The sequence below is a fragment of the Macrosteles quadrilineatus genome, unplaced genomic scaffold (assembly GCF_028750875.1).
Source record: "Macrosteles quadrilineatus isolate MER2022 unplaced genomic scaffold, UCM_ALF_1.0 Scaffold_6__1_contigs__length_79288215, whole genome shotgun sequence".
In the NCBI taxonomy this organism is placed as follows: domain Eukaryota; kingdom Metazoa; phylum Arthropoda; class Insecta; order Hemiptera; family Cicadellidae; genus Macrosteles; species Macrosteles quadrilineatus.
Genome location: NW_026542599.1, coordinates 69,216,135 through 69,232,548, shown reverse-complemented (window position 1 = coordinate 69,232,548; position 16,414 = coordinate 69,216,135). Strand labels below are relative to the sequence as shown.

The window sequence follows — 16,414 nt, the reverse complement described above, 5'->3', positions numbered from 1 at the left end:
ACGTTAATAGCTTATTCCCTATATGGGAAATCCACTAAGCAGTTTTTTTACTCAAAAGATTGAGAAGATTTAACTATGTAGTTGACAGGCTAGTTTCAGACTCTCAACTACTTACAGAGGTGTGAACAACAGTCAAAAAGGTGACGTCTGGGTTGACACACCCCACAGCTCGGGGCTTATTACTTCCGACGCCCGTAAAAGTGTTCTTGGGTGGTCCTTGCACTGAGTCTACTTGAGAGGCTTGTAGTAGCATAGGGGAGACGCTACGAAAGTCCGCGACTATTAAGTTTTTCCTTAGCTACTTCAGGGGTGTTTGTGATTATTATATACACGTATTAATATGTTTTAGGTTTTTTTCAAGGGACGTTATACGTTACAGAATTGCTGAAAAAGGGACAGAAGTAGGCTTAATGGGGTATGAGAGACGTATTTGGGAAATAAGATTTAATATTTTGTATTGTCTCCTGGAAGGTACTTCCTAGTAAATGAAGACCCCACTTACAAACACGTTAAGTACAGAAACATAAATATATGAATAATATTTTTCATTTCAATGGGAAATAAAAAACTTTTCTATGGACTTAATTCAAGTCGATTTTGAGTAATAATTGTGTTGGAACATCTGTTTAACTACACATCATTCGACGTATAATGCTGTTAACGTCAATAGCAAAAAATACATTGTTTATTCATAAACACAGTATCGAGGTTATTTTCATGCAATTCTATAACTGATATTCACAAATTAACCAGCCGTTTTGTAAATGACGACCATCATTGAAATCTAAAAGTCAGCCAGATATGAAATAATTAATTTTCTTTCATAAAAACATTAGTGTATCACTCTTAGTAACAATTTAAACTGAAAACACATTCAAAATGGTTTAACCAATTATATTCTAACATATTCTTTAAACGCATGGAGCTTTTGTACACAGCCATTTAGGATTAGGCTTAGCGATAACGCCGGTGTGTGCTTCACCCAACGTATTTGCTGCTTCAATTATGCAAACCACATTTCGGTTTACCAGCAAATATTTGAACCTTCATCCAGAATCTCTTTAGTCTTTAATTATATCGCGTTGTAAATTTAATCTTTCCATTACCCAATTAATTGAAGTTTAGATTTCCAGTAAGTTCTCTAATAGAAATACAGTTTACCCCCCCCCCACCCTGAAGTTTACGGAAAAAAATGTTTTTGTGAAAACTTTTGGAGTTTAAGTTTTGAGCCCTCTGGACCCAATATAGTGTTTTTTTTTTAAATAATGTATGACTGGAACGGTGGCGTCGTCTTGTAGTAGGAGGTGACGAATTGTGGATATTTATAGGCATGCACTGTGTATACGATACTCCCTGGTTTGGATAACGTCCACACTACTGAGTATCACGACTATCCGCAGTACTATACTGATAATAAGACCAATTCGTTAATACAAAGGCAAAAATTTTCGGATTCCACTATAGACTGTAGGTCCCTTAGTTGTCTTTAGCTGTATAGGCTATAAATTAACAGCTGTGTCTAAGGAATATGTCGGCTTTAGTCACTAACAAGACTACAAGATCGCCCCACTCATCCACTCATCAGAATTTGGAGTTTCATTTTTAAATCTTGGCTTTTAATGGTTGTTTTTCCATAAAGATTCCTAAAATAACGGAAACCCTCATTTTTGCAAATTGATCGTACGATTTTAAATAACATTTAGTACGTTATGGTCCTTTTAACAAAAAAAAGTTGCTCCACGACTTCTAGAACTGTAAATAACTGAAAACTTAATAACATAATGTGGTTTTACCGTATAAAAAAGGGAGCTAATCGTTCCATAATTAAAAACACGGATGTGAGAGAGAGTCTCAAACAGAAAACTAATTTGAATGGGAAGCCACAGAGGGTGGACCAAAGGGATGTTGTAGGGACGCCTTGTGCGAGGTGAAGGGGGAGGGGTGGAGTAATGTTAATTTTAACCAACATGACGTTTACTGCTGTTCCGTAAGTACAACAACGTCCCTTGTGGAGAACTCAAACGACAATTCTATTCTTGTACGAATAAGTCTAAAACAAAAGTTAAATAAAATATAAAATTGGGGGTTTAACTGACTAGTTTCGTATAGTATTTTTAACAAAGAATGTAGCTTGTTTACATAAAAGTTAAATTTATAAGCTGGTTAATAGAATTTATTTTTGTTATTTAATTTAGACGCCACTGATCTAGCTTAACCATGCTTGAATTCAAAACCATTATAAAATCATTTCTTCATTTATTAATTAATAAGTCAATCATTCTCCTAACCAAATAAGACAAACCTTGTAAGGTATAGAAATGGATTGGGATCGGTAGAGGTTCATCTTCTCAAACATACATCATGTGTCACAGTATGGACGACATGTCACAAGCTGACCGTTCACACTTCCTGTCTCCCAACAACAGCTGCATTGACAAGTACCACCACGTCAAGCGTATTGAGAATCATTGTACATAATACACTTGCTAGAGACGTTGTTACACAGACACCAAGTGTCACAGTATGGACGACATGACACAAGCTGACCGTTCACACTTCCTGTCTCCCAACAACAGCTGCATTGACAAGTACCACCACGTCAAGCGTATTGAGAATCATTGTACATAATACACTTGCTAGAGACGTTGTTACACAGACACCAAGTGTCACAGTATGGACGACATGACACAAGCTGACCGTTCACACTTCCTGTCTCCCAACAACAGTTGCATTGACAAGTACCACCACGTCAAGCGTGTAGAGAATCATTGTACAGAATACACTTGCTAGAGACGTTGTTACACAGACACCAAGTGTCACAGTATGGACGACATGTCACAAGCTGACCGTTCACACTTCCTGTTCCCCAACAACAGTTGCATTGACAAGTACCACCACGTCAAGCGTGTAGAGAATCATTGTACAGAATACACTTGCTAGAGACGTTGTTACACAGACACCAAGTGTCACAGTATGGACGACATGTCACAAGCTGACCGTTCACACTTCCTGTCCCCCAACAACAGCTGCATTGACAAGTACCACCACGTCAAGCGTATTGACAATCATTGTACATAATACACTTGCTAGAGACGTTGTTACACAGACACCAAGAGTCACAGAATGGACGACATGTCACAAGCTGACCGTTCACACTTCCTGTCTACCAACAACAGCTGCATTGACAAGTACCACCACGTCAAGCGTATTGAGAATCATTGTACATAATACACTTGCTAGGGATGTTGTTACACAGACACCAAGTGTCACAGTATGGACGACGTGTCACAAGCTGACCGTTCACACTTCCTGTCTCCCAACAACAGTTGCATTGACAAGTACCACCACGTCAAGCGTATTGAGAATCATTGTACATAATACACTTGCTAGAGACGTTGTTACACAGACAACAAGTGTCACAGTATGGACGACATGTCACAAGCTGACCGTTCACACTTCCTGTCTCCCAACAACAGCTGCATTGACAAGTACCACCACGTCAAGCGTGTTGAGAATCATTGTACATAATACACTTGCTAGAGGCGCAGGTAACTGTTGCTGAACTAATGTCCTTACAGGGGTAAGCAAATACAAAACGAGAATACTCATCCACCATGGTTAAAAGGTAACGGTTTCTGGTTGTTGATGGAAGAGGGCCCTTAAAGTCAATATTTAGACGTTCGAAAGGAGTGGTTGCCTTTATCAATTTGCCTTGGAATTGGTGAAATCTTGGCTTCACTTCTGCACATGTTTGACAAGCTGACGTCATCCTTTTTACATCATCCAGAGTGTAGTTTAGATTTTTAGTTCTAATCCAATGAAACATTCGAGTGACTCCCGGATGGCAAAGAGATTTGTGTAATTCAAAAAAATTGGCATTATCCCAGCGAACCACACATGCCCGAGAGAGCGTATCTGCTTTTACATTCTCCCTACCAGGTCGGTACACTATTTCATATTGATAAGGTGTTAGCTCTAGTCGCCATCTCATAACCTTATCGTTCTTGATTTTGCTTGTATGCCTCTTGTCAAAGATAAATGATAAAGCTTGCTGATCCGTGTATAATCTGAAGTCTCTTCCGATAAGAAATGATTTCCATTTTCGAAGGGCTTCGACAATGGCAACGGCTTCTTTCTCAACAGCTGAATACAGCTTCTCAGATTTGTTTAGAGTCCGTGAGAAAAAAGCAATTGGCCGATTATCTTGACTCAAAGTTGCTGCCACGGCTATGTCAGATGCGTCAGTCTCCACTACCAGTGGCTCTTGCCCATTCCTAGGAGTAATTACTGAGTTTGCAATGTCAAGTTTGAGGGCTTCAAAATCTGCAACCGCTTCCTGTGACAAAGGAAAAGAATTGACTTGTGTCAGGTTTCTTATTTTATCAGAAAACCGATGTATCCATTTTGAATAGTGAGCGAAAAATCCTAGGACTCGCTTTAGTGAAACTTGGTCTTTGGGCACAGGAAGTGACAGTAGAGATTCTAGCCGATCTGGATCAGGTCGAATAGAGTTATGGGAAACTAAATGTCCCAACAAGGTTATTGAAGTCTGGTTGAACTTGCTCTTTTCGTTGTTGATTACAAGTCCATACTTAGTTACAGCATCTAAAAATGTTCTTAGATTCTCATCATGATCCTTTTGATCCTTTCCACATACGGTCAAATCATCCAGATAGGCATACACTCCATTCAGTTTTTCTTTTCTAATGATTTGGTCCATGGTCTTTTGAAAACATGCCACCCCATTGGTTACGCCAAACGGAATTCTTCTGAATTGAAAAAGACGACCAGCAGCCTCAAAAGCAGTGTACTTCTTCTCTTCGTCAGAAATTGGTATTTGATAGTATGCTTGCTTTAGATCAATGGCACTAAAAACCTTGTTCGTCGCTACAGTGGATACTAGATCGTCTATGTTTGGTAAGGGATAGGCGTCTAACAGAGTAAATTTGTTTATCGTTTGTGAATAGTCCACACACAGTCGCTTCTTCCCTTTGTCGTTTGTAACAACCAACACTTGTGCACGCCAAGGTGACAAACTAGGTTCAATGATCTCCTCAGTCTGTAGTCTTTCCATTTCTTGTTTTATAAATTGCATATCTTCATCTGAGTAACGTCGTGATTTTGTGGCTATTGGCTTACAATCTGGAGTTAAATTGCAGAATAGTTTGGGTGGTTCAACTTTGGCACAGGAGCACACCAACAGAGGAGGTTTCTTACCTCCAAACCAAACCTGTATATTTGAGTGGAGTTTCATGATAAGCACTGGACGTGCTTCTCGTCACGTGTCCGATAAGCACGTCAGTACAAAGATCTTCAAGAACAGTCAACTTAAAATTGTTGTAATTGTGATTCAACAGATTTAGGTTAATTTTAACAAACCCGTGGACGTTTGATTTCATATTAGAAGCAGCTAGTGATACTTGTCCACTTTCATTATACATTTTAATTTTGTTTAACTGAACAAACTTCAAGTTTACAAAGCTTGATGTACTCCCGGTGTCTATTAAGCAATTTGCTTTCAGGCCATTCACTTTAGCTTCAACTGTAGAGTCCTTCAATACAGATGTATTATGCGTTGTTGCTATTAGTGCAGCTGATGTACTAGACGTCTTCTGTTTTACTTTAAAATGTTGAGTTGGATTACTTTTACAGACTCTCGCATAATGCCCTGTCTTGTTACATTTCCCACAAGTTGCTTCTCTGGCTGGACAGCGATCTCTAGAATGTCTGTCATGCCCACAAAAATAACACTTGCCATCAACATTTTTAATAGCGGAAACAGTCGCTTCTTCCTTTTGTTGTAGTGGGAATTCGTACTGACAAGCTTGCTTTGCCAATTCATTTGTTGCACAAGTTTGCATTCCGTTCATAGATTTTGGATAGCTCTCGACTTGAGCTTGAGCCATTTCAAGAGCTCTAGACTGTTCCACTGCTTCGGCTAGGTCTAAAGTTTTATTTTCAAATAGTTTCTGCCGTATGTATGACGAGGCTAAGCCATTGATAAAAGCATCACGAATGTAGTGATCCCTGTATTGAATCGCATTAACAGCTTCAAAAACGCAATCTTGGCTCAAAAGTTTCAGTTCCGACACATATTTGTCAATAGTCTCACCTTGTTGCTGTTTTCTAGTCATTACTAAATATCTTGAGAATATTCCATTCTTTTGTTTGATGTAAATTGAGTTAAGAACTCTCAAAGCGTCTTGGTAAGTTTCAGATTCCTTGATAAATCTATAAGTAGTAAAAGATAATCGATTAGTTAGTAGTTTCAGTTTGTCCTTGTCTTCAACGAATTCTGTCATGGTTAGAAAGTCTTCGAATGTTTGTAACCAGTGCGTCCATTCCTCTGAGGCAGTTGGAGATTCCGGGTCAATTTGCAATTTGTCTGGTCTAAGGAATTTCTCCATTGTAATGTAGCACTAACTGAGTTTATCAATGAATGAATAAAATTGTTGTAAGAAAGACTTAGTAAACCAAAAGTATGGCTTTTATTCATTCAAAATTACAACCATGTTTTAGTTAAGAACAAATACAATATTTACAAACAAATCAAATAATAAATATTATCAGGTGATAATGTTCACATCACCACAGACAGTATGGATGACATGTCACAAGCTGGCCGTCCACACTTCCAATATCCCAACAACAGCTGCATTGACAAGTACCACCACGTCAAGCGTGTTGATAATCATTGTACATATTACACTTGCTAGAGACGTTGTTACACAAACACCAAGTGTCACAGTATGGACGACATGTCACAAGCTGACCGTTCACACTTCCTGTCTCTCAACAACAGTTGCATTGACAAGTACCACCACGTCAAGCGTGTTGAGAATCATTGTACATAATACACTTGCTAGAGACGTTGTTACACAGACACCAAGTGTCACAGTATGGACGACATGTCACAAGCTGACCGTTCACACTTCCTGTCTCCAAACAACAGTTGCATTGACAAGTACCACCACGTCAAGCGTGTTGAGAATCATTGTACATAATACACTTGCTAGAGGCGTTGTTACACAGACACCAAGTGTCACAGTATGGACGACATGTCACAAGCTGACCGTTCACACTTCCTGTCTCCAAACAACAGTTGCATTGACAAGTACCACCATGTCAAGCGTATTGAGAATCATTGTACATAATACACTTGCTAGAGGCGTTGTTACACAGACACCAAGTGTCACAGTATGGACGACATATCACAAGCTGACCGTTTACACTTCCTGTCTCCCAACAACAGGAGCATTGACAAGTACCACCACGTCAAGCGTATTGAGAATCATTGTACATAATACACTTGCTAGAGGCGTTGTTACACAGACACCAAGTGTCACAGTATGGACGACATGTCACAAGCTGACCGTTCACACTTCCTGTCTCCAAACAACAGTTGCATTGACAAGTACCACCACGTCAAGCGTGTTGAGAATCATTGTACATAATACACTTGCTAGATATGTTGTAACACAGACACCAAGTGTGACAGTATGGACGACATGTCACAAGCTGGCCGTCCACACTTCCTGTCTCCAAACAACAGCTGCATTGACAAGTACCACCACATCAAGCGTGTTGAGAATCATTGTACAGAATACACTTGCTAGAGATGTTGTTACACAGACACCAAGTGTCACAGTATGGATGACATGACACAAGCTGACCGTTTACACTCCCTGTCTACCAACAACAGTTGCATTGACAAGTACCACCACGTCAGGCGTATTGAGAATATTGAGAAGTTAACTGATTAACTACTTCATGGTTGTTACAATTTTAGACCGTAATGTTTATTAACATGTTTTTTATAATGTGATGAATTTATATATTTAATTGTTATAAAAATTTAGCAAATTTAGAGCATATCAAACTAACAAGATAAACAGACATATTTCGTTATTCTAATTAGTATTTTGACTCTAATCAACCGAACGAGAATATCTCAATCCTGCAAGTAAGTAACTTAAGTTAGCAACTTGAGTTCAAACACTAGATGTGATTGAATCAACTAAATAACATTCTAGTTTGATTTTAGCTCTAGTAAGATGGTCAAATTATGTCACATATTGTGTCTTGATTATTTATAGCACTTGATGATATTTTTCTCTTTTCTTTGCTCCCTAAATTATCATATATTATAACAAACCGTGCAATTTTGATTTTTTCCGTATAAAGAAAACAGTAGATAAAATGTTATTTGAAGATGGGATATTTATAAAAGAGCTAATTTAAAATGTTTTGTTTGATTGCAGTTTCGACCAGGAAAATTTACTGGATGACCTACATAGCGTGATGAACGACCCATCTTGACAAAACTGGCAGAATATTTTACATTAAGCCTGGCTAGGTTGTTAACATGGCACATCTCCAACTCCGGTTTAAATATAAAACCAACGACGCTGGATTTGTGTGAATTGGTTTATTTAAGACGATCACAAACATTCAAGCATTCTTCTACTAATAGACTTTTAATCACATTGACACATCTGATTCAGTGTTATTTCAGCATCCTGTCGTGATTAATTAAATAGAAGCTTTGCTGCGTCGTCAGATTATGATCACTAAATGCTAATAACATGTTTCCAAGATCTTAGTGAAAGATTGCAATAAACCCATGATATTCTTCTACCTTCTTAGATAACTATACAATGTTTCTCTGTACTTTCCTGAATTACATGAGCAAGTTTATACAATCAATTTAAGCTAACCTTATTAACCAAGTTTGGAGAAGACTTACGAGTGAATTACATTATATAACTAAATTACTACTGCATTTGACTGAATTACACAAAAAATAGACAAAAATGTGAATCCATAAAATTGTAATTACTCACTTGTAGCTTAATTAAAGACGGAAAATCACAAACCCTTACTTTAAATAATATTTAGTTTATCACTTTAAGACACGTTCTTTATATTCAGAACAGTGTTAATTAGGTTAAGTTTTGGGTTTTTAACCATTAAAGAGTTCTGCATAGTTCCAGTTGAAATGATACCGTAACGACAAAAACCCCGTTGATTTTTGGATAGCCTGACTGTTACTGTAGTTAGTAAACAAGTTGGTGAGCTGGATAACTGTAACTCTCACCCTGTTTTTGCTTAACGTTTTTTCCCATTGTTAACACAAACAAAACTAATTTGAACTGTTTCTACCACGTGTACTAAGACATAAATATTATACATTTATGTGCGGCATAAGAATATTTATTTAATTCTACAGTAAATTAATTATCTTTTACTAATGACTGCCTTACTTACATATCAGTAATAAATAACACAATTATGTAACGTTTAATTATGTTATTCAATACTGAAAATTAGTAATAACTATAAAGGCTGTTAGAATAATACAGGAATTGTTACGCAATTTCTATTCACCTACTAAACATACCTCAGACTTTTAACATAGAACACAAATCAATGTGAATTAATACACAAATTCATCAATACTAGTCGACTACACGGTATTTACTGATTGACATTTAACTAAGTTACTTAAAGTGGTACTAGAGTTCGATATCTTATGTTGAGGTGTAAGTATGTATATCATATCTAAGCTGTCTTAAAACCTGCCAAAATTACCATCAGCTGTTTGTGACACACCATCAGCTGTTTGTGACACACTGTCAGCTGCTGAGGTGTGAAACATCTCTATCTTCTATATATTATTCATACGCTACATAATTCTTTGTGAACAATAAGGCTTTTTTGTTTTAAGATTTAACTGCACATATTACCAAAATGTTCGTCTAGGTGTGTAGATTTGCAAACTGACCTTACATTTTTTTAAAGCCCTTGGCTTCTGCCCCAGTTTCTTTTAAAGTCCCCATGTTATCAGTATGAAGAAAATAATTGTTTACATTATGATCAGTGGTATAATTGAATTGCTGTTAATATTTTAGTTTCAATTTAAGAAGACATGTGCTACAAACATTTACTGACTTGTTTAAAATGAAATATTTACTTTTTTAATTTGGGTTTGCGTAAATATTACAATGGGTAAAAACTTTTACAATACAACAATTATTTTTCATGAAATACACCCTACAACGACAGGTTTTCAAATATACCAAACACAATTATTGGGAAAATTATAGTAGTAAGAATTTATTAATTTGTTTTTAATCAAGGGGATATCTAAATTTTAAAATAGTGAATGTGCCATGAAACTAGTAAAATAAATTTAAAGTACAATAAATTAAATAGCATTTAATGGATGGATTTTGTTTGCACTGTTTTGAAATATTTAACAAATGCAAACCTCCCTCAGCCATCTGTGAAGATGTTCTGTGAATTAATTAATATCATTCAACGGGCGGAATTTCTACAAATAATGCTGTGAAAATGGAATCCAAAGGAACCTTTGAAGACGCCGTGTAGAGCTTTGGGATAAATGAACCGTTCTCGCTCTTCCATGAAAGGTCGTTGGAACCATTCCCCAAACAAGTACATTGAACGTAACACCTTTTATTGCACATATTTTGGAACTTTTGAAAAATAAAAGCCTGAGAAATAAAAGTCAGTTGTATGTTTTATGGATAAATAAATGTTGTTGCACATAATTGTATCGGCGTAAACGTTTTTTTATAACTTAAAATACCAGTCCATAGCGTACAAGATTTTTTAGACTTTTAATATTTCATTTGGCCCATATTCAGTTAAGTACACCGTACATAGCTTTCTTAAATAAATTGTATGATTAATAAAAAATAATTGAAGTATATTTTAAGTATATTCACTTTATTTGCGTAAAGGGTTTTAGTCTATGTTCTGTATTTTAAGCTACCTATATTACCGTATGGACAACAACTATACTCAATGATAAAATTATCGTGTTATTTGGTATCATAACAGTTATCGACAAATCTCATTTTCTGCAATCCATCGTAAATGAATATTTACCAACCCATACTGACGTGTAACCATATATTGTCACCTTATTTTTTTTTTGGGTGTTTTTTACAGTTCATAATGGTAAAGGAATAAAATAACTGAAAAAATATACTTGTTGTGTAGAAAAAGTGAAGCATTTTGTGACTAAATTCATGGAAATGGAATCCACTGCTAATATAATGTTATCTGTTCAGATTTGTTACTAAAGAGTACTTGCTGAAAAGGAAGTACTGAAGAATAATACTAATAAATTATAAATAATTACTTAAGTCAAGAAATCCAAAACCGTAACTTCCGAGAAGAGTTCAATAGCTAGCGTATATTTTTAGAATTTAATCTTCTCAAGCAAGGTCAACAAGATAGGATGAATGGTCCAGCTATTTATTATTCAAACAATTTGCATCTCAAAACCTCTTCGTAGTTTAAATTTATTTCCTGATCAAAACCGGCTCGCCATTGATTGTAAGTTTAGTGAAACTGTGTACTAGTGGTGTTAAATGTCATATTATACATCATTATAAAATCTATTTAAGAAAATATTCATAATGTATGTATGTTTGAATTTGATAAAAATTACTTTTAAGTTTTACCAAAGGTTTTACACATATTTTCATACTCAACAACAAAAATCTTTAGCAACTTTTTAAAAACATAACGATTTATTTAAATAGAACCACATACTATAGAAACAATTAGTAGAACCCAAATGCATGTATCAGAATTACATACAATACAATTTTTTTCAGGTACAAATTTGTGAATCATTAGTTACAAACCACTTTGGTATGATCTGCCAAGTCCTGAATAAAGCTCATTAATATGCCCTGCAAACCATAGTGCAACAAAGTAGAAACAATATTATTTTCATTTTGGTAAAATAAAAAATTAGATTTTTTATAAGTAAAACTGTTAAAAACATACATTAGATGAACTGTAAGTAATATTTATGCAATGCAATGAAATTTTTTCTTCAATAATTTTATCCCTTTTGAAATTGCAGATGCAGTGGAAAGGCGTGAACACTTTTAACACGAGGCGTCATTGACATCAACCCACTTGTTCGATATGAGAGTTATTAGAGTTGAGAAAAAAACAATGTCACATACCTTTCAATAAGAAAATCCAACACTGGAAAGTAGTAGGGGGAATGGGGATTGGGTGAGCTCACCACTCTGAGGGACACACAAGAAGATCTGGAAGTTCAGATGCACTACACACTTCGAAATGGGAAATTTAGTACTATTATTCACTGATTAAGAGATAGTTTTTAAAGTGGGGACACTTCCACCACGAGGTGGTCAAAAGACCGAGAGATTGCCAGACAAACGGCGCGGTGCGGCACATAGGTCCGATCGAGGAAGGTTTTAGACGCTAACTGAAAAAAAATCATGGTGGGGAAATTTGAATTTTCCATGAGAGGGAAAGACACAGAGATATATCACGCCATATGACGTAGGCATCGTATGATTTTAAGGAGAATGTGGGGGAGGGAATTGCCATGGTGTGTGTGTGTGTGTGTGTGAGTAGAGTAGAGTACATTTTACAGACTTAAAATAAGTGACTAACACACAAATAAATGTTGAAAACCTATGCACACTGTTAATTAAATGTTAATAAAATTAATGATTGATGATGAGACTACTAATTAACATATTTACAAAACCGTACTGAACATACCGGCCGCCTTGAAGCATTGTAGGCTTCAACAAATGATTGTCTACAAGCCGGCATGTCTAAGACACTTAGTCTATGAGAAGAGGGAAGACCTTTGAGACAGGCCTTCGATATGTACCCTGGTTGGTGCGCACGTCCACCACACGCACTATACCATCGTCTCCGGGATGTGTTGCGGTGATGCGTCCCAGGGGCCACTGAAGGGGGGTGATGACTCCTGAAGTAGGATGAGGTCTCCAGCATGAAGATCTGAAGAAGGAGTAGTCCATGTCAAAGTCACAGAAAAAACCACCAGGGTCGTAAATTCTTGTGATGTTGCTGAGTAGCTGACGCTTAGTACAAGCGCCGGAGGGTAGGTCCAAGTGATAGGAGAAGGAATCCGTAGTAGGTGACCAGTGTAGTCCTAAGATGGAGTAATGAGGTTGCTCTGGATCTTGCATAAAGACAGGTGTCTCACGATGATCTTCTGGAACTGCTTCCAGTAGGCGAGGGGAATTTGACGACCACTTCTGGAGTTCAAATCCACCTTTCTTCAGGAGGGCGATGAGTTGACCCTGGAGTTGGAGGGCTGATTCTTCGTCAACAGAGCCTGTGATGATGTCATCAACATAGGAATGAGAGATGATGATTCTGGCTGCGTTATGGAAAGCTTCACCTTCTTCCTTCACCAGTTGCCCCAAGGTCTTTATGGCCAGATAGGGGGAACTATTTAAGCCGTAGGTCACTGTTGTCAACTTGTAGATGTCAAGCTCGTGAGAGGGGTCTTCACGCCATAGGATCAGCTGAAAATTCTGGTCTTCTGGGCGGACTCGAATTTGTCGGTACATTTGCCGTATGTCACAGGTAAAAACAACATTATGGACTCTAAAATTTAGTAAAATGTCACAAATGTCTGTTTGGAGTTTTCGTCCAGTGAGAAGGACGTCGTTTAGAGAGATACCTGTGCTAGTCTGCGCACTAGCATCAAAAACTGTGCGTAGCTTTGTGGTACTGCTAGTATCCTTTAGTACCCCATGGTGAGGGAGGAAATAATGAGGTTGAGATAAGTCAATGGTGGAAACCTTTTCCATGTGACCTGCTAAGAGGTAATCACTCATAAACTCATGATAAAGTTCCGAGAAATTAGGCTGAGATCGGAATTTGTGTTCCAGTGCGCGAAATCTACGCTCCGCAGCAAGCTTAGAAGCTCCAAGAGGGGGGTGAGCCTGTTTGAATGGAAGACTGACAATGTAACGTCCGTCTGAATCTCTAGCGTGAGTGGCGTCAAAATGTTTGTCGCAAAGTTCTTCTTCCGCTGTCCGTTTATTGCATGGAGGTAGTTCTTCCTGCAACCAGAACCTTTGCAACGAGTTATGTAACTCTGTGTCATTGACAGAGAGCATGGATACAGAATAATGTGTTGAAAGAGGAGTGATTGACGTACATGGTGCTTGTCCCATTATAATGAATCCAAAATGGCTGCCTACAGCATGGGGGAGGTTGGGACCAAGCGAGTGGCTTTCGTTAGTGAGTAACTGTGGGAATAAACTTCCACCTAACAGAACATCTACACTACTAGGTAAGTGGAACGTAGGGTCAGCTAGTGTGTAGGCTTTGGCTTTGTGGAACACTTCCGGGGTCAGTTTTGCTCTAGGTAAATCCATAGAAATCCTATCTAAAATGAGGAAGGGGTGCTGAGTTGCCATGGTGAGGTCTGAGAGAGTGGTTGGTGGAAGAGAGTGGTCAAGTGTGTCAGTCCTCGGGTAGAAGTAGCCGTTTGAGCAATACCTGTTATTTGAACAGAGGAATGTGTGCGCTTGACACCCAGCAATTGAGCAGCACGCTCAGAAATAAAATTACACATACTTCCTGAGTCTAAGAGAGCCCGGAAGACGTGAGTAGTACCTTGAGGGGAGGTCAATTGTACCAACAAGGTACCTAAGAGCACAGTGGATTCAGAACTGTACTGAGATTGAGAGGTCATGGCTGTAGCTACTTTAGCGGGAGAGAGATTGTCTTTAGGTACCTTATGAGGTTTGACGTCAGCTGAGGGTTGTTGAAAGTGCGCGTGCAACAGGCTATGGTGTCTTTTATGACAAATGTAGCAAGTAGCCTGAGATTTGCATACCTTGCTATCATGGTAGCCGAGACAAGAGATGCATCTGTTCTCTTTTTTACGATTTGATATCGTAGTTGAGGGGTTTTACCCTTAAAGGAAGGGCAAACATAAATTTTGTGGTCTGGTTTACCACAGTCAAAACAAGAGGTAGACGATTGCGTCTTGTGAGTGGTAAGCATAGCTACAGTCTTGCTGGGACGGTCAGAGGAGAATTTGACCGACTTTGTGCCTTTGAATTTAGAGGGTTGACCACAATTAGTCTTTATAGAAGAGTGAGTTAGGTGCAAACCAGCGTCTTCCACTTGATCACATTCGATATTGAGGAATGTTATACTTTCCGTCACTTCCGGCAGAGTGTGTGCTTCATGGTCTTGAGTAGACCTATAAGCTTCAAGTTTTTTGCGAAGGTCTGAGTCTATTTTACGTAATATCAATGCTGACAGTAAGGGGTTAGAGTTAGATGAGACATCACAATCGAGGGCTTTAAGGGCCTCACTATGTTCGTAGAACAAGTTGATGAATCCCCTAAGTTGATGGAGAGAACCAGAGGTAATGTTAGGCAGGTCCATTATCTGGTTTAAATGCAGTGTGGTGAGCCGCCTTGTGTTGTGATAACGGTCACGAAGGAGTTGATAAGCAACTAAGTAGTTCGCAGTGGTGATGTTAAGGGATTTAATTAAGCTGAGGGGTTCTCCCGACACAACGCTTAAAAGGTACTGAAATTTGGCCACATTAGACACACTCACATTTTTATGTACACTAGAGTCAAAGAGGTTAATAAAACTAACCCATTGTAATGGATTGCCATCAAAGTGTTTTAGTTCCAGCTTCGGGAGCCTAATATTTACTGACGCATGAGTAAAAACTGAACCTGGCTCGCTATGTGCAGAAGGGGTGCGTGGTTCGTCAATTGGATTCAAGGATTCAATAATGCTTTGAATTTTGATATAAACATAGTTGATATCATCTTGATCATTAGACAGTTGTGAGGTTGGAGCTTCTTCAGGGGCCAAACCTTCAAGAACTCTTTGAAGGTTACCTTCAAAGTCAGCACGTTTTTTAGTTATTTCTTTTGCATAACTACTTAAGGTTCTTAAGTTGACCTGGCTGAGAGGAGGGGGTAGATTAGCTACAGCTTCTACTGCAGTGAGAATTTTCTCAAACCTTGCTTTGATTAAAGCAGTGGAGCGTTCATACGTGGAAAACTTGATTGGTCCAGGCATTGTTTAGATTATGAATTACCTTACAATAAGTTCAAAAAAAATCTACAATGATGAAACCATAAAAGAAAAAAGTTATGATAAGCATTAAACATGAATAAATGCTAAACAATGTTGTTAACAAAGAAAAGTTAGTTTCAACAATACATAACAATAGTGGATAAATGTATTACTCTAATGGTTTGTTTTGTATTCAAACGTATTTATACACAGTGGTTAGCCTATAAAAATGTTTTACGTTAGCCTCTTTTATGTACAATCAGTGACAAATAGAAAACATAAATGAAAAATTAACAACTATTTAATATTGTTAAGTGGACACTATTTGTGTTCAAGAGCTGTCAAACGAATATTTAGATGAGCGAATATAAAATATCAGAGGATTTATAGAGCTTGTACGGCTTTTAAATGGAATACCGTATTTTGAGTCGGTTCCGGATGTTCCACAATGAACACCGTTTGGCTTTGTACTAACAGCTGACTGAAACAGCTGACCTAGAGAGGCTATAAACGGAAATCA

The 16,414-nt window shown here is 37.7% G+C and overlaps 1 protein-coding gene across 1 annotated transcript; it reads right to left on the bottom strand.

Moving 5' to 3' along the window:
* Positions 1–12,644: 12,644 nt before the first annotated feature.
* On the bottom strand, positions 12,645–15,243 carry LOC128997609 (uncharacterized). The gene is made up of 2 exons (XM_054423248.1): positions 15,116–15,243; positions 12,645–14,343 (listed from the first exon to the last, which is right to left on the bottom strand). The coding sequence occupies exons 1-2, from the start codon at positions 15,241–15,243 to the stop codon at positions 12,645–12,647; spliced, it is 1,827 nt and encodes a 608-aa protein (XP_054279223.1).
* Between the last annotated feature and the right edge of the window lie 1,171 nt (positions 15,244–16,414).

Excerpts from the sequence above, each read along its gene's own strand:
- LOC128997609 (XM_054423248.1), bottom strand. The coding sequence starts at position 15,243 with ATGGACCTGCCTAACATTACCTCTGGTTCTCTCCATCAACTTAGGGGA. Across the intron at positions 14,344-15,115 it reads TCTAACTCTAACCCCTTACT|GTATTGCTCAAACGGCTACT; the intron begins GTCAGCATTGAT and ends TTCAAATAACAG.